The following is a 20,144-nucleotide window of genomic DNA, read 5'->3' as shown; positions in this document are numbered from 1 at the left end:
TTTTTTGTCATTTTCTCAATTTCTTTAAGGGAATTTTTCATTTCCTCTTTGGAAGCCTCTATCATCTTCTTAAAGTCATTTTTAAGATCGGTTTCTACTGCTTCTTTTGTGGTGGGATGTTCAGGTCTTGATGATGTACAACCACTATATTCTAGTGGTGCCATATTGGTCTTTTTGTTGTATTTTTTGCACTGGCATCTACCTATCTCTTCCTCCACTCAGTACAAGCAGTGTCTGTGTCTGAGGGGGCCTTTCTTGGTCCAATCAGCTCTGGGAGGCTCTGTCTCAGGGAGCAGTGTGGTCTCAGAGGGTAGGTGAGTTTAGGGGGAGGGCTTGTAATTTACAGGATCTGGTGGGGGGTAATAGTAGTTTGGCCTGCCTGCAGCCTGAAACTGGGTCTGCAATGGGTGGTGGTTTGGGGGTGCGAGGTTGTGCACCCAGAGGCTGGAGTGATCTGCTAGGAGAACCTCTTCATCCAATTGGCACTTGTGGGATCTGTATCAGGGAGAAGCTGCAGTCTCTGAGGGTGGGTGAGTTTGGGCAGTAGAGTTGAGGATGATGGTAGTTTGGCTTGCCTGCAGGAGACCTACCTGCTGGTCTGAGATTAGGTCTGAAATGGGTGTTGTTGTGGGGGCATGAGGTTGTGCCCCTGGGCCCAAAGCCTAGAGGCTGGAGTGATTTTCTAGGAGAACAAAGACTCACCTCTTAGTCCAATCAGCACTGGCAGGCTTTGTCACATTGCAGAATTTTTATTTAACATTTTGTGTCTTCCGGGAGAAACATTGTAAAATTAAAAAGCATAATCTTTGGCTCTTGAAATCTTAAATATGTTTCCTTTTGGTTTTCCAACATAATATTTTCATTGATTATTTGGAAATTTCACATCATGCACCCCAATCACACTCACTTCCCTGATCTCCATGTCTACTCCTTCACCCTTGCAACATCCCATCCAAAAAGAAGAAGAAAGAAAGGGAGAGAGAAAGAAAGAAAGAAAGAAAGAAAGAAAGAAAGAAAGAAAGAAAGAAAGGAAGGAAGGAAGGAAGGAAGGAAGGAAGGAAGGAAGAAAGAAAGAAAGAAAGAAAGAAAGAAAGAAAGAAAGAAAGAAAGGAAGAAAGAAAGAAAAGAAAAAAATACAAGTCCTTATTACAAATTTTAAGAGTTCTCTTTGATGGCTTCCTTTTTAGGCTGTTTCTGTTTTTAAGAGGGCTGGAGGATAGGGGTTGTCACAGAAGCCTTCTATATCCATCTTTCTCAACTGTGAGTCTGCAGTCATTGGTACCACTGCAAAAGTAGCTTCCTTTCCCTTTGCAGTCACCAGGAGCATGAATCATGAATTTCCACATGGTTACTGGTGACAGCATGGACCCACAAACAGATACATGGTCTCTAGCATCAGCACGTGTTAAGGACCTCCACTTGGTCTCTGGTGGCAGTATAGACCACAGACATCAAGATGGCCCCCTGACAAAGCAAGGGCCACAGACACCAGCAACAGTACAGGCCAAGGACATCAACATGGCCTCTAGAAGCAGCATGGCCCACAGACATCAACGTAATTTTAGGCAGTGACATACACCATGGACATCCACATGGCCCTCCATGGCAACAGAGGCCTTGGATATTAACACAGCCCTTGGCTGTGGTAGAACTAGGGGCACAAGCATAGCCTTTAGCTGAAGCACAGACTGCAGACATCAACATCGATTCGGGTGGCAGCATAGACCATGCACATCCACATTGACCTCGAGCTCCATCATGGCCTGGGGCAGCAGCACAGATCACTGATATGAACAGTCCAAAGGAAGTACAGACCATGGAGGTCTTTCAAGGAGGTCCAATCCAGAAAATGAAACATTCTTCATCACAAATATCCTGTCCTTGCTCAGAGTCAGGGCGATCATGCTGGGCAGCTTGTTCAGGGGCTGAATCTGCACAAGCTCCAGGTTGCTATACACCACCCTGCCAACCCTACTGGACAACAACATGTTCCTCCATTAACTGCAGCCTTCTCTTATACCTGTCACAGCTGTAGCATCTCCAGTTCTGCCTCTCTCCACTGTTCACTCATGGCTTTTTTCCTCCATTTTTCCCACCTCTTCAAAACATATTCACGTATCCATTAATCAGCGTGGCATTGGAAATTGCAGTGTGTCACACAGCATATTTTTTGCCCAACCAGCTTTATATTCAAATGCTCATTGCAATGAGTCCTTGGTTCCAGGTTTCTGACACACAATAGATTGTAGTGAGTAGCTATATGAACCATGCCCCGAAAAACTGCCCCTAGTAAGCAGCTGTAGCTGTTACACCTGCCTATGACCTTGAGGTACCTGCACCTGGGACATGGCCACCGGGGACCCTTAACACCTGTGATGTATGTATGCCCCATCTTTTGGCTACCTTGTGGTTTTGGATGTTGAGATCTCAGACCAAGCCTTTCAGTGTAGGGCATAGATTAGCTTTTCCGGACCCTACAATACATCTCCCATGGTTGTGAGTTTACCTTCAAATAAATTCATTTGATCATCAAATAGACTCCATGGATTAATCCCATTAATAGATACTAGACCATCACTGAGACTGGTCTTGGATATCCTGTGTTGCCCAGAGCCAGGGTGATCCTGCAGCTCTGGTTCTGCAGGATCAGCTCATTCACATGCTCCAACAGCTTGTAGTTGGAGTAAATGTTGGGGTGGAATGATTCTAAGTGCTGGATCTGGGTCCAGATGGTAGCTGAACTGATCAGTCTAGGCCACTGCCTGAGAGGCCTGCCTACCTACATCCCTCCTTTTTTAAGCCACAAATATTTTTTTTTTTTTAGGCAAAAGTGATTTTTTTCCTCAAAAATAATTATGATTAGCTTTTTCCCCTAAAATAATTATGATTATCTTAGAAAATGGGTGAATATTGTACAAAGTGAGGATAGGACCACTCCAAGGCATGGTTGAGGGGAAAGTTTTATTGGAGATATAAGGGAGAGAACAGCCAGGGACATCTGGAAGAGTCCAGAGCATGGAGAGAAAGTTATAGACTAAACATGGCCAGCAGACTGGACTTGGTCATAAGAGGACTCAGGGAGAGCAAGAGAGGAGGGCCAAAGGGGGAAGACAAAAGAGAGGGCAAAAAGAAATGCAGGGCCCAAAGGACAAGGCTGAACAGGAATGAGGAGCTGGGGAAGGGAAACCCATGAACCCTTGAGAAGTGTAGGCTAGGGGCCAGGATGAGAAGACCTGAGAAGAGCGACAGGTACTGGTTGAACCTGGAGGCCAGCATGTGCTTTGGTATGCCTATAAGCACCACAGATAGCCTTTTGTCCCTTATGACAATGATGAAGAATGATCCGGTGAGAGAAAAAGGGGCACTAGAAATTGGGGGACTAGAGTTTCCTTTGGACCTGACACATATCTTCAAAGTATTTCCCTTTAATGGAAACTTCCCTCCATGAAATCTAAATATTAACAGTTTAAAAGAAACCGGAATCTAGCATAACTCAGGGAAATCCATTGTTACTTCAGCCCGTCTTCTCCAGGAACCAGCACTGTTACATTGTTTCCATTTAGAAAAATCTGGTCTAATTTTGTATCCTTTTTCCTTCTGGTGTAATTTCAAACTATGACATCTTCCAACACAATATTGACAAAGTCATCATATCCTAGAAATGTATCAACAACTTCTTTATGACTTTTCACCACAGTGTCAATTCTTGATCCTATAAAATTGTCCATAAGCTCTGTGGCAGGAGCTGTCATAGGTTCATGGTTGTATTACAAGCCATGGCCATGCAGAAAGTGTGTTTTACTTTAAGGGTTCAGTGTTTCCTTCCAGATGTGACAGCCATGTTGGTCTGGACACAGCTGGTGAATGAATGATCCAGCCCTCTGAATCCTCATCACTTCCATCTTGCAGCAAGCCTGATTGCAACAAAACAAGCGAACCTTCCCAAGACGGGCAGTGTTTGCCCAAACAGCAGAGACCCTGGGAAGGGCAAGGGCAGCAAAACATGAACACATAAGTAGCCTTGTGAGCCTGGTGTCACCTCTGCCGCTTCACACTAGGTGGCGCTTTAAACGAAAGTTTCCATCAATTCTGGGGCAGACAGCCTGGGGCCTATGCTGAAACACTTTGCTCAGCCTTGGTAGGAGGAGGGGACTGGACCTGCCTTGGCTGAGTCTGCCAAGCTGGGCTGACTCCCCAGGGGAGACCTTGCCTTGAAGGAGGTGGGAGTAGGAGGTGGAAGGGGAGTTGGGAGAGGGGAGGAGGGAGGATGGGAGAATCCGTGGCTGATATGTGAAATTAAGTTAATTATAAAATAAAAATGCTAAAAAAAAAAGAGTCCTGTAAAAGAAGGTGGGGCAACCTCAGGGGAGGGATCCATGCAAATGTCTGTGGTCTTCCATTGCTCCATTAGTAATCTTGAATAAATTTATTTCTATTCATAAAGATGAGCTTAATAAGTCATTCTTTGGACAGTGGAATGGTCAGAAGTTAGGGGCAGATATTAATTTTACATCTTCCCAGAAAAGTCACACAATGGTTGATCAACAAATATTTGAGCATACACAGATGAGACTATACACTAGATGCAGGTACAAACTAAGTGTGAAAATGTATATAATGAAATACTATTTAAAACATAGTATCAGATTATTTAAACTCAAGAAATTCAATTTTATTTATTGTTTCTTTTCTTGTCTTAAGTTTAAACAGTTCAAGAGATGTTAGAGATGATCTACAAAGTACATCTAAGAAGTGTGTAGTTTTCAAACTTCTGGGACCACACCTTATCAAAACAGACTAAGATTTATAAATCCAACCTTGTTGTTTTATGGTAATCATGTATCATGGCAGTGTTTTCATACTATAATAACACAGCTTGAAATTATTGTAATGTATTTCTTGAATAACTTATCACATATGTTCTAGCTTAAAATAATCTATTGAACAAGAATTTCTAAATGGAAAATGTTTTAGATGATAAAAATAAAAGTTTTGTTGTTTTAAGTAAAATAAAAAGAAAAAAAACACTCATTGGTGACAAAGGTATTTATTCATTGGCAAAGAGAAAGCCTTGCTAACAAGTGGTGCTGAAACACTGGATACCTGCATGTAGAAGAATGATCCTCTCCTCTTACCCTGCAGAGCACTCAACTCCAAATGCACCAAAGACATTAACACAGGACTTGAAACCCTGGATCTACAAGAGGCAAAGTGGGGAAAACACTTCCTAATTCAGGCAGAGCTAAGGCCTCTCTGAAGAGGACTCTACTCATCAAGACACAATGGGACAAATTGACAAATGGGACCACATGAAATTTAAACGATGTATTTGGAACTCATGGAAGGAGTCCATGGCCATCATGGCTAGGAGCATGGCAGCAAGCAGGTAGGCATGGTGCTGGAGGAGTAGCTGAGAGCTTACATACTGATATATGAGCACAAGGCAGAGTGGGGGCTGTGTGGGCTTTTGAATCTTCAAAGCCCACCCCTAGTGACACACCTCCTCAAAAAAGGACACACTTCAAATCCTTTCCAAAGAGTTGCACTAACTGGGGGCAAACATTGATATATGAGTCCATGGAGGCCATTCTCACTCAAACCACCACAGGGTCTCAGCACAGCCAAAATGACTGTTCATAAAACACAAAAGACAAATGTTCCTGAGAAGAATTCTTAATCATTGTGTGAGGGAGTTGTAGTGGTCGGAATGATCAAAATATATGGTATCTGAAACTATTTTACCAGAACATTGCAGCAGAGGTCATGGAGAGTGTTGCTCAGTGGCTTGCTCTCCAGAGTGTACTCAGCCTGCTTTCTTACATAGCTTGGGACTACCTGTCCTGGAGTGGCACTGCCCACAATGGGTGTGGCCCTCCTGGATCAATCACATTTTCCCAGGAAGAGAGTCACATAATAGGCAGCTACCACCAAGCCTGATGTCCAGAATTGAGTCACAGAGTTACACATAGTGGAAGGAGAGAACTGACTCCTGAATGTTGTCCTATGACTTGCACATGTGATCCATGACATGTGCATACACAAACACACACATATATACACACACACCACATACATATACACATACACCATGCATATACCACTAAACAAACACTCATATTAAGAAATAAACAGGTCCCAAAGACTTTGAGCACCTCTGTGCTGATATTGTGGGCCAGGCACTAACTTGGGCCCAGGGAAATAACGATCAACAAACACGGTTCATCATGTATTCCAGAGTTTCCACACTCTTTGTAGGTAGAAGTGACAGAAAGAAATCAGGTCTGTGCTGTTGTGTGGTGACAAGTGTCAAGCAGAAGAATAAAGGAGGGTAAATCTGGAAAGGCAGAACTGCTTTAGAAAGCAGGGAGCAAGCTTCTGACTAGTGGGAAGTCATTCCAAAAGAACGGAGAAGCCAGTGCAAAGGTCCTGAGGTGAGCAAGTTCCTGGTGTGTTCAAGGAATAGAAAGGCAGAGCAGATAACCCACAGCAGAGTGAGTGAGGAGCATGAAGTGGGATCTAATGTCAGAAAAGGGCAGGGTGGGATGGAGAGGGTCATGTAGAGCTCGTGGCCACTGACAGGAACCAGTATTTCCCTCACAGTGAGATGGAAAGGATAGGAAGATTTGACTAAGAGGTGACTTAAACTAGTTTACATATTAGATTGTAACTCTGGCTCTAAGACTGAGTTACAAGAAGACCATGAAGCATCAGCAGGAAGAGTTAGGATGCTGGATAACAGACCCAGGATGCTGGCTGGACCAGCAGTCTCCTGGGCACAGTGAGAAGAGTCAGATTACAGATCTGTTTAAAGCCAGGGTCAGGGCTGGGGAGATGGCTCAGTGGATGAAGCACCTGCTATGCAAGCATAAGGACAGGACATTTGTCTGATCACAGCATCCTCACAAATGCATGCTGGGATGGCTACAGGCTTGTCATCCCAGAGCTCAGGAGGAGGAAACAGGGAGTACCCCCAGGTGGATGACTAGTTAGACTAGCCAAATCCATAAGCTCTCAGGTCACACACACACCACACACCTGCAGAAAAAAGATGATGTTCATGGAAATCAAATACCAGATTTGAGATTAAGGAGAGTCCAGGAGTGAGAAAGACCCAGGATTTGAGGCCCTAGAGCCACTTCCTGAAATGAAAAGTCTGTGCCCTGAGCAGGCTACAGGGAGGAGAGGGAGTGCAGAGATCCAGAGCACAAACCTGGGGAGATCCAGGAGCTTTTGCTGAACTGGGACCTGTTGGTAAACCTGGGAGACCCACATTAGTACATGAGTGAAGCGAGGCTCAGACATGAGTCCTGCACTCAGGAGGCAGGGCCTCTGCAGGCCTGGATGAAGCTCTCAAGCCCGACTCCTCCTCCAGCCCAGGCATCTGCAGAAACTTCACAACAGGAAATGAGCTGAACAATGTTGAAACTCACTCTCACAGCTCAGAGGAAGAGCATCTGCGCAGGCTCTCTGACGTCTGGCTTCCTGGAGGAGCCAGAGTCTCTTTCACTTTCAAAAAATACATTGACTTACTGAAGAGCCTTGGCCTAGACACACACATCAGTGAGCCTCTTACAAGAGCAGGGTGAGTAGTGGGATCAATGGAGTCCACCAAACCATTTGAGTTGTGGGAAGGAAGTCCTGGCCTGACTGCACTAAGGCATACTGTGGCAGACATGGGTGACCCTTCCTGAGAGCCAGGGCCCAGGCTCAGCCCTGCTTGGAGAGTCTGCAGGCCAGCTCTGGTGGGAGGGAGGTGGCTGGATTCCCCTGTGTGCTTCATGTGCCTGTTCCTGTCATAGTCTGTCCTGCACCCGCCTCTCTCCTGTCTGACCTGAGGCTGCAGGAATAAGGGACTCCAGTGGTGAGGGGTTTTGTGGGAAGCCTGAGGATGAGAAACAAAGAAGACAAAAGTAGCAGCTGGGACGAGTAGGTGTTGCCTAAGCTGATGACTTATGCCATGCAAATTTATTTAAAAGTACAACATCATATCAACTATTTGCAGGGGAAAGTGGCCAAAGTCAAAAGAGATCTAAGTCAGACAACGTTAGCAGAAAGAATACAGGATGTCTCAGATACAGCTGCCTTAGGACTCATAACCACAGCCCAGGGGGGAGAGTCAGGTCCCCGGAAGGCACAACATCCTCTGAGTCACTGGCTCCAACATCAGGCCATCCTTGCTAGGTCCACCTCTAGACAAAGACAGAACTAATGTCCTTTTGTCTGTTCATCAGGACCTCTGGGAAAGTCTTGGGTCTGTCTGGCTCCCCACACTTTGCCATGTGTCTCCACTTCAGCAGATCAATTTAAAACTCTTTTCCTGTTACCTGAAGTCACTCCACAACCTACACCCCCTTAAATCCTAGGGAGAGACCCTACCACCACCTCCATTCTCCTCCTCTCACAGGAAAGAGCCAGTAAGAGAACACACCTCCCCTTCTTTTTATCTGTCCTCGGGGTCAGATAAATGATCTTAATAACCTAAAGAAGAAACCTTAGACAACTAAGAACTCCCGACTCAACATAAGGATAAGCACATCTGCCTGACAGGAAAGTCAACTCAGTAAGGAGAACACCCACAGACATCATTCATGAAACTACAGAGAACACATCCACTGATAAACCTTCCTCCCAGAGTTCCCTCTTCTGCCCTACAAAGCCCAAGTCCTGCACCTGGACACACAGTCTCCATCCCCAGGAGACCCTGGAGTCCTTCAGGTGTCCTGACCAGAGGACAATTGTCCCAGTAAAGGCTACTCTACTCTTTCTTTTATTTCCAGCTCTCCTCCATCAGATTGTTCCAGTCAAACACCTTTTCCCAGCACGGAAATGGCTGACAGTGACAAGGAGTCACTGGCCTCCTGCTTGGAGCAACAAGAGAAGGGAAATATGAAGATGTATGGACAAGTGCTGCACAGCCAGGCATGACCCGGGAGCCCTATCAACACAGGAGCAGCTCAGTCCCAAGAGGCTAGTGCCAAAGAGGAAGCTCAGCATAAGGGTCAAAAGGTCTTGCACCCCTCCCACCACACCTGCAAACAGACCTGGAGATGCAGCAGCCCTTTTCTCTGTCAGAGAAGGACTTAATGCAAAGTAAGTACACCAAAGACCCCAACCCACCACTACAGTGACCCCTTCATTACCACTGAGCCCTCCTGACAGGTTTCCTGGGCAGGCTAACTTGTCAAAAGAGTTCACAGGTCCCAGGAGAGGCTGGAACAGGAAGGCTTTCAGAAAAGCTGTAACCGAATGCTAAGCCACACACAGTTTTGTACACCTATGCATTCCAGGCTCTCATGTGGTCCTCATAGCCCCCGGGGAAAAGCAGTCAGAAGCTGTAGTGGGGAGAGGCAGGCATTCAAAGGGGCTCTGAGGAGGCTGACACAGGGATCAAGCCAGCTCCCAAGAGAAGTACTTAGTGACACTGAAGTTATAAGCCCAGACTTGGAGCTGGGCAGAGGCAGACTACAGCCCTCCTCGATGTCTCCATCTGGGAAATGGGAAGGTAAACAGTTGTCTCCCTGGACTGTGCAAGTAAAGTGATAATCCACATTGACTATTAAACAATCTAATAATCAATAAATGCTCAGTAATTATAAATACAAGCCCATTGCTTGTATTGCTGATGCTCTTATTATACTTCGCAACCCTGTGGGACAGAAATGCAGAGCCCCACCTGAGGGAGCTGAAGCTCAGAAAGGAATAGAGATTCACACAGAGGAATAGTGTAGAACAAGGACAGCTGTGTGGACTTCATGGTTCCAGAGCAGGACCATTTCCCAGCAGCACTCATGACAGTGTCTTTCTCCCCATGAGACTATAGAGGGGTATGAGTGTGAGCATGAAGGACTCTTGATTGTTTGGCTTCTACAGCTGCCTCTATGACAAATGCAATCCCTGTATCCTTCCCATAGCACATTCTTCTTCATTTCCCAGATCCACAGACAAACCCACTATACGGTCCCTTAGCTGGCCAGAAACCTTGGACCATGAGCTCAGACCATGAGCTTGGCCATGAGCTCAGACTTGGAGACACTTACAGATCTTAAAGGGGAAACTTTTTAAATTGGAACCTGAGGGGTCTGGATTCAGAAGCAAAGACAAGCTGAGCTGAGGTCTGTGGGTGGGACTTCAAGTCCACATAGGTGATGTTTCTTCAGAGGTGAGCCTCCACCTGTATGGGACCAGGGATAGGGGACTTAAGTGGAAAGGCAGAGGAGCCATGGTAGAGTGCTAAGAGTCACAGGCTGGAAATGATCCCTCTGGGCTCTGCAGTGATGAAACTGAATTTGACACAAGGGGAGTCTGGAACCCATGGGGTCAGCAGTGAACCTAGTGTAACTGGCATTCAGAGTTCAGCTCAAAACACAAGTGGGAACTGAAAATCTCAGAGATTATGCAGGTCCTGAAGCTCCAAGGTTTATTTCTTGGGCTGGACTCCAAGAAGAGGGTAGGCTCCTGTCTCAGCTTCAGCTAGTTTCTTCTCCTCCCTAAACTAACAACTCAAAAGAAGGCTTCTCATACCTGTTTCTAGAGTTTATGTTAGACAGTCTATGGCTTTTGTGGAAGCAATGTCATCCCAAATGGAATATCTTCATTAATGTGTTTGTGCGTATGTGTATACACATGCACTTAGAAGTACTATGTGTAATTTAAGTACATATGAAACAATGTGACTCCCTAAATAACAACCTTCATGTTGTTTATTCCTCCTTCTATTTCTATATTGTCTTCCTTCCCTCTCCCCAGTTAAAGCCCTCCACTTCATTTTTCCAATTCCCCCTTCACAGAACCTGTATCATTCTATTCCCCTCTCTAGAGCTCCTTCCCACCCCATGGTTCCTTTTCTCTTCCCTGGTTTCTGCAGTGACTCCGGGTTATGTAATAACATCTGAAGATTTGGAGCTAGGAACCACAAGTGAGAGAGAACACGAGTGTGTCTTCCTAGGTCTGGGTAACCATACTTAATATAATATTTTCTAGTTATATCCACTTACCTGCCAAATTTGTGATTGTATTTATAGGTCTGTAATAAATCTTGAAACCTGGAATGGTAATCCCTCCAGCATTGTTTTGCTCAGGATTCTTCTGGCTGTCTAGGGTTTTTGAGACTCTATATGAATTTTAGGATTTTTTTTTCTATTTCTGTGAAGAGTGTTGTGGTGAAGAGGGCATGGTGACACATGTGTGTAATCCCAGTACTCAGGAGGCAGATCTCCGAGAGTTCAATGCCAGCCTGTTCTACATAGTGACTTTCTTGACAGCCAGTGACATAGAGAGAGAGACTCTATTGAATAAACAAGAGCAAATACGGGAGCAAAAATGTGGTGGGTGCAGAAACTAGAGAAATTGCTCTGTAGTTAACAGCACTTCTTATTCTTGCTGAGGACCCAGGTTTAGTTCCCAGCACCCACACAGTGACTCACAATCATCTGTAACTTAAGTTTCAGAATCATTGTTCTCTTGTGACCTCCTGGGCTCCTGGCACAAACATGGTACACATACATACATGCAGACAAAATACTCCTACACATGAAATAAAATAATCTTTCTTAAAAAGGAAAAATGTTTAACAGATGTTGTAGGCATTTTGATTGGGATTGCATTAAATCTGTAAGTTGCTTTTGGCAAAATGATCATTTTTCACAATATTCTGCCAATCTACAAGCATGGGAGTTCTTTCCATTTTCTTGTGTCTTCCTCAATTTCTTTATTCAAGGATTTGAGTTTTAATTGAAGGAGTCTTTCACCTCTTAGTTAGACTTATTCCTAAATTTTAATTTCTTTGATGCTATTTATGTGGGAAAGTGTCCGTGGTCTCTTTCTCATTGTATTTGGTGGTGGTGTATAAAAATGTTACTGATTTTTGTTAAGTCAATTTTTTTTTTATCCTGCCACGTTGGTACAATTGGTGATCATTTAAGAAATTCTTCTGGTGGACTGTTTGGGATCTCTTACGTATAATGTCATATCATGTATACGTAGAAATAATCTGACTTCTTTTCCCATTTGTATCCATTTAATTTCCTTCTCTTGTCTTATTGCTCCAGCTACTGCTTTGAGCACTATATTGAAAAGGAGTGAGGGAGGGGTGATGGAGAGGTGGCTCAGCATTTGAGAGCACCAGCTGTTCTTCCAGAAGACCTGGGTTCAATTCCCAGCACCCACATGGCAGCTCACAACTTTCTTTAAATCCAGTTCCAGTGGATCTGACACCCTCTTCTAACCTTGAAGGCACTGCACATATGTGGTGTACATACATGCATCCAGGCAAAACACCCATACACATAGAATAAAAAATAATATAAGATGGAACCTAGGGCCTATGCTGAGACACTTTGCTTAGCTTTGGTGTAGGGAGGAGGGGACTGGAACTGTCTCAACTGAGTCTACCAGGCTGGGCTGACTCCCCAGAGGAGACCTTGCCTTGGAGGAGGTGGGAATGGGGAGTGGATTAGGGGGGAAGGCTGAGGGGTGGGAGGAGGGAGGACAGGGGAATCTGTGGCTGATATGTAAAATTAAATTAATTATAAAATAAAAATATTTTTAGAAAAAGAATTTTAAAGGAAGAAAGGGTGTAGGAATAGTGAACATCTCTGTCTCATTCATAATTTTAACTGGATTAATTTGAGGTCTTTCTCCATTTAGAAAATGTTGGTTGTGTGTTTGTTATAAAGAACATTCACTATGTTGAGGTATGGGTCCCCTGACCCTATTCTCTCTACAACTTTTCTCATAAAGGAATTTTGGGTTTGTCAAAGGCTTTTTTTGCATCTACTGAGATAATCATGTAATTTTTCTTTAGTCCCTTTATATGGTTTATTATCTTCATTAGTTTATATAGTGCATTAGGGTTTCTATCGCTGTGAAGAGATACCATAACCACTGCAACTCTTATTAAGCAAAACATTTAATCGAGGCTGGATTACAGTTTCAGAAGATTAGTCCATTATCATCATGGTGGGACATGGCAGTGTGCAGTCTGACATGGTGCTGGAGAAGAAGGAGCTGAGTGTCTACATCTTGATCTGCCTGCAATAGAAGGAGTCTTTGTCCACATGGACATAGCTTGAGCATAGAGGAAGGAGACTTCAAAGCCTAGCTCCACAGTGACACTCTTCCTCCACAAGTCCACGCCTACTCCAACAAAGCCACACTTCCTAATTGTACCACTCTCTATGGGGACCATTTTCTTTCAAATCACTACATATGTGTTTGTTGAACCACCCCTGAATCTCAGTATAAAACCAACTTGGTCATGGTGGATAGCCTTTTATATATGATTATATTCAGTTTACAAGTATTTTATTAAAGATTTTTCATTGATGTTTATCAAGGAAATTAGCATGTAGTATTTGAGAGATTTTTTCTTTGTTTATTGTGTATTTGTGTGTTTGTGTGTGTGTATCTATCTGCTTTTGTGATTAGAGTTATACTGGCTTCATAGAAGGAGTTTGGAAGTGCTTCTGTTTCTGTGGGGATGGTTTTTGTTTGTGTGTTTGTTTTTAACTGTAGTTTTTTGCATTTCTTTTTTATTTTAATTTTTCATTTTACATACCAACTACAGTTTCCCTTGCCTACCCTTCTCTCTCTCCCTCTCAACTCCATCCCATCCAAACCCCCATCCACTCCTGTGGGGCGTCAACTAAGTTTGGCACATCAAGTTGAGGCTGGACCAAGCCCCTTCCCTCTCTATCATAGCTGAGAAAGATATCCCACCATAGGGAATGGGCTCCAAAAGGCTAGTTCATGCACCAGGAATAAATCCTGGTCCCACTGCCAGGGGCCTCACAAACAGACCAAGCCACACAACTGTCGCCAACATTCAGAGGGCCTAGTTAGGTCCCATGCAGGCTCCCTAGCTGTCAGTCCAGAGTCTGTGAACTCCCACTAGCTCGGGTCATCTGCCTCTGTGGGTTTCCCCATCATGTCCTTTACCTGGCCTGCTCATACAATCCCTCCTTCCTCTCTTCAACTGGACTCCAAGAGCTCAGCCCAGTGCCAAGCTGTGGATCTCTGCCTGTGCTTCCATCACTCATTGGATGAAGGCTCTATAATGACAAAGTATTCACCAATTTGATTACAGGGGAAGGCCAATTCAGGCACCCTCTCCACTATTGCTAGGAGTCCTGGGGAACACCTTGTGGATTCCTGGGAATTTCCCTAGCACCAGGTTTCTCCCCAACCCTATAATGTCTACGTCTATCAAGATATCTCTCTCATTGCTCTCCCTCTCCATCCTTCCTCCTACTCAACCATTCAGTTCCCTTATGTTCTCATCCCCAATCCCTTCCCCTCTTCCCCTGCTCCAAGTTAATTGAAAAGACCTTTTCTATTTCCCCCTCCCAGGGTGATACATGGATGTCTCTCTTAGGGTCCTCCTTGTTACCTAGGTTCTCTGGGGTTGTAGATTGTAGCCTGGTTATCCTTTGCTTCACATCTAATATCCATTTATGAATGAGTATATACCATGTTTGTCTTTCTGGGTCTGGGTTACCTCACTCAGGATGATTTTTCATGATGTCATTGCTTTTGACCGCTAAGTAATGTTCTATTGTGTGAATGTACCACATTTTCTTTATCCATTCTTCAGTTGAAAGGCATCTAGATTGTTTCTAGGTTCTGGCTATTATGAATAATGCTGCTATGAACATAGTTAAGGAAATGTCTTTGTGGTATGCTTGAGCATTCCTTGGGTATATGCCTAAGAGTGGTATTACTGGATCTTGAGGTAGATTGATTTTCTGAGAAACCAACATACTGATTTCCACATTGGCTATACAAGTTTTCACTCCCACCAGTAGTGGAAGAGTGTTCCCCTTACTCCACAAACTCTCCAATATAAGTTGTCATCAGTGTTTGTGATCTTAGCCATTCTGACATGTGTAAGACAGTATCTCAGAGTTGTTTTGACTTGCATTTCTCTGATGACTTAAGATGTTGAGCCATACCTTAAATGTTCTTTGGCCATTTGAAATTCTTCTGTTGAGAATTCTGTTTGGATGTGTACCCCATTCTTTAATTGGATTATTTGGTATTTTGATGTCTAATTTCTTGAGTTCTTTATATATTTTAGAGATCAGCCCTCTGTTAGATGTGGGGTTAGTGAAGATCTTTTCCCATTCTGTAGGCTGCAGTTTTGTCTTATTGACCATGTCCTTTGCCTTACAGAAGCTTCTCAGTTTCAGGAGGTCCCATTTATTAATTTTTGCTCTCAGTGTCTGTGCTACTGGTGTTATATTTAGGAAGTAGTTCCCTGTGCCAATGCATTCAAGACTACTTCCCACTTTCTCTTCTATAGGTTCAGTGTAACTAGATTTGTGTTGAGGTCTTTGATCCACTTAGACATGAGGTTTATACAAGGTGACAGGTATATGTACTATATGTACTCTTCTACATGTCAACACCTAGTTATGCCAGCACTATTTGTTGAAGATGTTTTTTTTTTCTATTGTACACTTTTGGCTTCTTTGTCAAAAATCAGGTGTTCATAGGTGTTTGGATTTATGTCAGGGTCTTTGATTCAGTTCCATTGATCCACAAGTCTGTTTTTATGCTAGTACCAAGCTGTTTTTATTACTATAGCCCTACAGTAGAGCTTGAAGTTGAGGATGGTGATGCTTCTAGAAGTTCCTTTATTTTGCAGTATTGTTTTGACACTCCTGGGTTTTGTTGTTATTGTTGTTGTTGTTTTGTTTTTTCATATGAAGCTGAGTATTATGTTTTTCAAGGTCTGAAGAATTGTGTTGGGATTTTGATGAGGATTGCACTAAATCTGTAAATTGCTTTGGAAAGACTGCCATTTTTACTATGTTGATCCTACCTCTCCGAGAGCATGGGAGATTGTTCCATTTTCTGATATCTTCTTCAATTTCTTTCTTCAAAGACTTAAAGTTCTTGTCATACAGGTCTTTCAGTTGTTTGGTTAGAGTTACTCCAAGATATTTGATGTTATTTTGACTATTGTAATGGGTATTGTTTCTCTGATTTCTTTCTCAGTCCATTTATTATATATATATATATATATATATATATATATATATATATATATATATATATGAGGGCTTTTTTTTAGTTAATCTTGTATCCTACCATATTACTGAAGGTGATTGTCAACTGTAGGAGTTCCCTGGTAGAATTTTTGGAGTCACTTGTGTATAATATCGTATCATCTGTAAATAGCAAAAGTTTGACTTCTTCCTTTCCAATTTGTATCTCCTTGATCTCCTTTTCTTATCTTATTGCTCTAACTAGAACTTTAAGTACTATATTGAATAGATATGGAGAGAGTGGACAGCCTTGTCTTGTTCCTTATTTTAGTGGAATTGCTTTGAGTTTCTCACCATTTAGTTTGATGTTGGCTGTTGGCTTGCTGTATATTACCATTAATTAAGTTTACCTATGTACCTTGTATCCCTAATCTCTCCAAGACCTTTATCATGAAGGGGTATTAGATTTTGTCAAAGGTTTTTGCAGCATCTACTGAGATGATTGTGTGATTTTTTTCTTTCAGTTTGTTTATATGGTGGATTACATTAACAGATTTTCATTTGTTGAACCATTCCTGCATCTCTGGGGATGAATCCTACATAATCATGATAGATGATTTTTTTATGTGCTTTTTGATTCAGTTTGCTAGTATTTTATGGAGTATTTTTGCATGAGAGAGATTGGTCTGTAATTCTCTTTCTTACTTGCTTTTTTGTGAGGTTTGGGTATCAGGGTAACTGTAGCCTCATAAAAGGAGTTTGACAGTGTTCCTTCTGTTTCTATTGTGTGGAACAATTTGAGGAGTATTGACATTGGCTCTTTGAAATTGTGGTAGAATTCTGCACTGAAATCACCTGGCCCTGGGTTTTTGTTTTTGTTTTTGCTTTGGTTGGGAGACTTTTAATGACTGCTTCTATTTTCTTAGGGGTTATGGGTCTATTTAAATTGTTTATCTGGTCTTGATTCAATTTGGGTATGTGACATCTATCCAGAAAATTGTCCATTTCTTTTAGATTTTTCAATTTTATGGAGTATAGGTTTTCAAAGTATGATCAAATGATTCTCCGGATTTCCTCAATGTCTGTTGTTATATCCCCCTTATAATTTCTGATTTTGTTAATTAGGTAATCTCTGCCTTTTGGTTAGTTAGCATGAGAGTTTGCCCATCTTGTTGTTTTTCTCAAAGAACCAATTCTTTGTTTCATTGATTCTTTGTATTGTTCTCTTTGTTTCTGATTTATTATTTCCTGTCATCTAACCCTCCTGGGTGAGTTTGCTTCTTTGTGTTCTATTTTTCAGATGTGCTGTTATTTTGCTAGTGTGAGATTCCTCCAAATTTTTTTATGTGGGAAATTAGTGCTATGAATTTTTCCTCTTAGCACTGCTTTCATAGGGTCCCATAAGTTTGGGTATATTGTGTATTCATTTTCATTGAATTCTAGGAAGTCTTTAACTTCTTTCTTTATTTCTTCCTTGACTCATTGATGATTCAGTTGAGCATTGCTTAGTTTCCATGAGTTTGTATGCTTTCTGTAATTTGTGTTGTTAAATTCTAACTTTAAGCCATGATGATCTGATAAGATACAGGGGTTTATTCCATTTTTTTAAATCTGTTGAGATTTGCTTTGTAACTGAGTATGTGGTCAATTTTAAAGAAAGTTCCATTGGGTGCTGAGAAGAAGGTATATATTCTTTTGTGTTTGAGGGAAATGTTCTATAGATATCTATGAAGTCCTCTTGAGTCAAAACATTTGTTAGATCCCTTATTTCTCTGTTAAGTTTCTGTCTGGCAGAACTGTCCATTGGTGAGAATGGGGTGTTGAAGTCTCCCACTATTAGTGTGTGGGCTGGATGTGCGATTTAAGCTTTAGTAATGTTTCTTTTACACATGTGAGTGCCCTCGTATTTGGGGCATAAATGTTCAGAATTAAGACTTCATCTTGATATATTTTTCCTGTGATGAATATGAAATATCCTTCTCCATCTCTTTCGATTAATTTTAGTTTCTTGCCATATACTGGTTTGTGATTGGTTTCCTCTGGTTTTTTCAAACTCTTGAGTTTTAAGTCATCTATCTGTGATCTTTCTGACATTTAATATAGGGACCTGGACCTACAAATTGCCCTTATAGGGATGCTTTTAACTAATTCCAGAGGTTTTGTTCTGTTGTGGGGTTTTTTTCTGTTTTCATTTACTTACAGAATTTTTCTTATTTCTTTCTTGATTTCTTCTTTGACTTATTCATTATTTAGTAATTTAATCTCCATGATTTTGTGTATTTACTACAGATTTATATACTGTTAATTTTAAGTTTTATTTTATTATGGTCAGACAGGATACAATGAGGTATTTCAACTTTTTTGAATTTGTTAAGATTTGCTTTGTGTCCCAGGAGGTGGTTTGTTTTAGAGAAACTTCCTTGGGTGAGTGAGTGGATAATATATTCTTTGTTATATTGGTGGATTATTATGTAGGTATCTTTCAAGTCCATTGATGTACAATATCATTAAATTCTAACGTTTCTCTGTTTTTTTTGTTGTTGTTGTTTTGTTTTTGTTTTTTGTTTTTTGGGTTTTTTTCCCCCAGATGACATGTGTTGTACAGAAAGTGGAGTATGAAATCATCTGCTATTCGTTGGTTGATGTTATTCTGTGCTTTCATTCCAGTACTACAATTATTACAAAATTGGAACCACCAGTGTTTGGTGCATATATTTTTAGGATGTAATGTCTTCTTGGATAATTATTCACTTGATTAGAATGTAGTGCCTTTATCTATCTCTCTTGATTTCTTTTAGTTTGAAATCTATTTTGTCAGGTACTAGGATAGCTGGGCCTGCTTGCTTCCTGGTCCCATTTACTAGGAATAGTTTCCATATTTTCTCATTAAGGTGTTGTCTATCTTTAAAGCCAAGAGGAGTAATTACAGACAACAGAAAGACTGATATCCTTTCTTAATGCACCAAGCCAGCCTTTTATTAGGGAACAGATCCCATTAATACTATTTAAGTTACTATTGAAAGGTGTGTATGCTGACCATAATAATTTTGTTGTTTGTTTGGTTTTGGTGCTCTTAGTCACACTGTATGTTTCAGTAATTATCTTTTCCTTCTACTGTCTCTTATTTATGCTTATTTTTCTCTCCAGTAGAAGTATTGCTTCCAGTATTCTCTGAGGGGGTGGCTTGGTAGACATGAATTATTTTAACCTGTTTGTATCATGAACCTTTTTTTTCTCTCCTTCAATTATGACAGATGATTTTGTTGGGTACAATTAGTCAAAGTTATCATCTATCTATAAAATATGCAGTATGTTGCTCTAAGACCTTATGGCTTTCAAAGTTTCCATGGAACAATCAGCTGTTATTCTGATTTATAAGCCTTTATATTTGATCAGTTATTTTTTCTCTTATAGCTTTTACCACCCTCTCTTTGCTCTGCATATTTAGTGTTCTAATCATAATATGTCATGGGAAATTTTTCTTTCTGATCCTTTCTACTAGTAATATCTGTGCTTCTTGTATCTGTATGGGCTTGTCTTTCCTGATTTGGAGGAAGTTTTCTTCTATAATCTTGTTGAAAATCTAGTCTGTGCATTGACACAGGAGTCTTCTCCTTCATTAATGCTTATAGATAGAAGATTTGGTCATTCACAGTGCCCCACACTTCCTACAATTTCATTTAGTTTTTTGTTTGTTTGTTTTAGGTTTTTTAAATATTGTTTTGCTTATGTGATCTAATTCCTCTACTTAACTTTGAGTCTTGATATTCTATCTTCTATTTGATTCATTCTATTTGTAAGGCTTTCCTGTGAACTTTCTAATCAGGTATTGAGATTTCAATTTCATCTTCATTTCAGCTTGTGTTCTCTTCAATATTTCTATCTTTTTGTTGAATTCAGTTTTCAAATACTGAATTATCTTTGTTGTTTCATTCAGCCTTGTGTTTGTGTTTTCTTGTACAACACTCAGGCAATTATTCTCTTTGAGTTCATTCTATTTAAGTTCATTCTTCTAGTTGTTTCTGACTTCTTTAATTTAAAGAATTAATTTAAACTCCTTAATTCTTTGAAGTTTACAATTGTTCAACTACGTTCTTGGTGGAAACACATGAACTATGAACCAAAGGCTGAGGGGCCCCCAACTGGATCAGGCCCTCT

The 20,144-nt window shown here is 41.5% G+C and overlaps 2 protein-coding genes and 1 pseudogene across 2 annotated transcripts in view; 2 read left to right on the top strand and 1 right to left on the bottom strand.

Annotated features, from left to right (window-relative positions):
• Window positions 1-3,427: 3,427 nt before the first annotated feature.
• LOC143274465 (U6 snRNA-associated Sm-like protein LSm5 pseudogene) lies at window positions 3,428-3,778 on the bottom strand (annotated as a pseudogene).
• A 3,648-nt stretch (window positions 3,779-7,426) lies between these two features.
• LOC121826470 (NACHT, LRR and PYD domains-containing protein 1a-like) overlaps window positions 7,427-20,144 on the top strand; it is a 265,206-nt gene continuing 252,488 nt past the window's right edge. Inside the window, exon 1 of the mRNA XM_076542818.1 lies at window positions 7,427-7,582. The gene's annotated coding sequence lies outside the window, so the exon portion shown is untranslated. The remainder of the gene's footprint in view (window positions 7,583-20,144) is intronic.
• Window positions 8,916-20,144, top strand: part of LOC121826471 (NACHT, LRR and PYD domains-containing protein 1a-like) — a 44,609-nt gene continuing 33,380 nt past the window's right edge. The window contains exon 1 of the mRNA XM_076542817.1: window positions 8,916-9,090. Coding sequence (XP_076398932.1) covers window positions 9,048-9,090 — 43 coding nt within the window. The 5' untranslated portion in view covers window positions 8,916-9,047. The remainder of the gene's footprint in view (window positions 9,091-20,144) is intronic.

The sequence above is a fragment of the Peromyscus maniculatus genome, chromosome 8, assembly GCF_049852395.1.
Source record: "Peromyscus maniculatus bairdii isolate BWxNUB_F1_BW_parent chromosome 8, HU_Pman_BW_mat_3.1, whole genome shotgun sequence".
Taxonomy (NCBI): Eukaryota; Metazoa; Chordata; class Mammalia; order Rodentia; family Cricetidae; genus Peromyscus; species Peromyscus maniculatus.
Note: the sequence above shows the minus strand (reverse complement) of the source record. Positions and strands in the feature narration are given on the sequence as shown.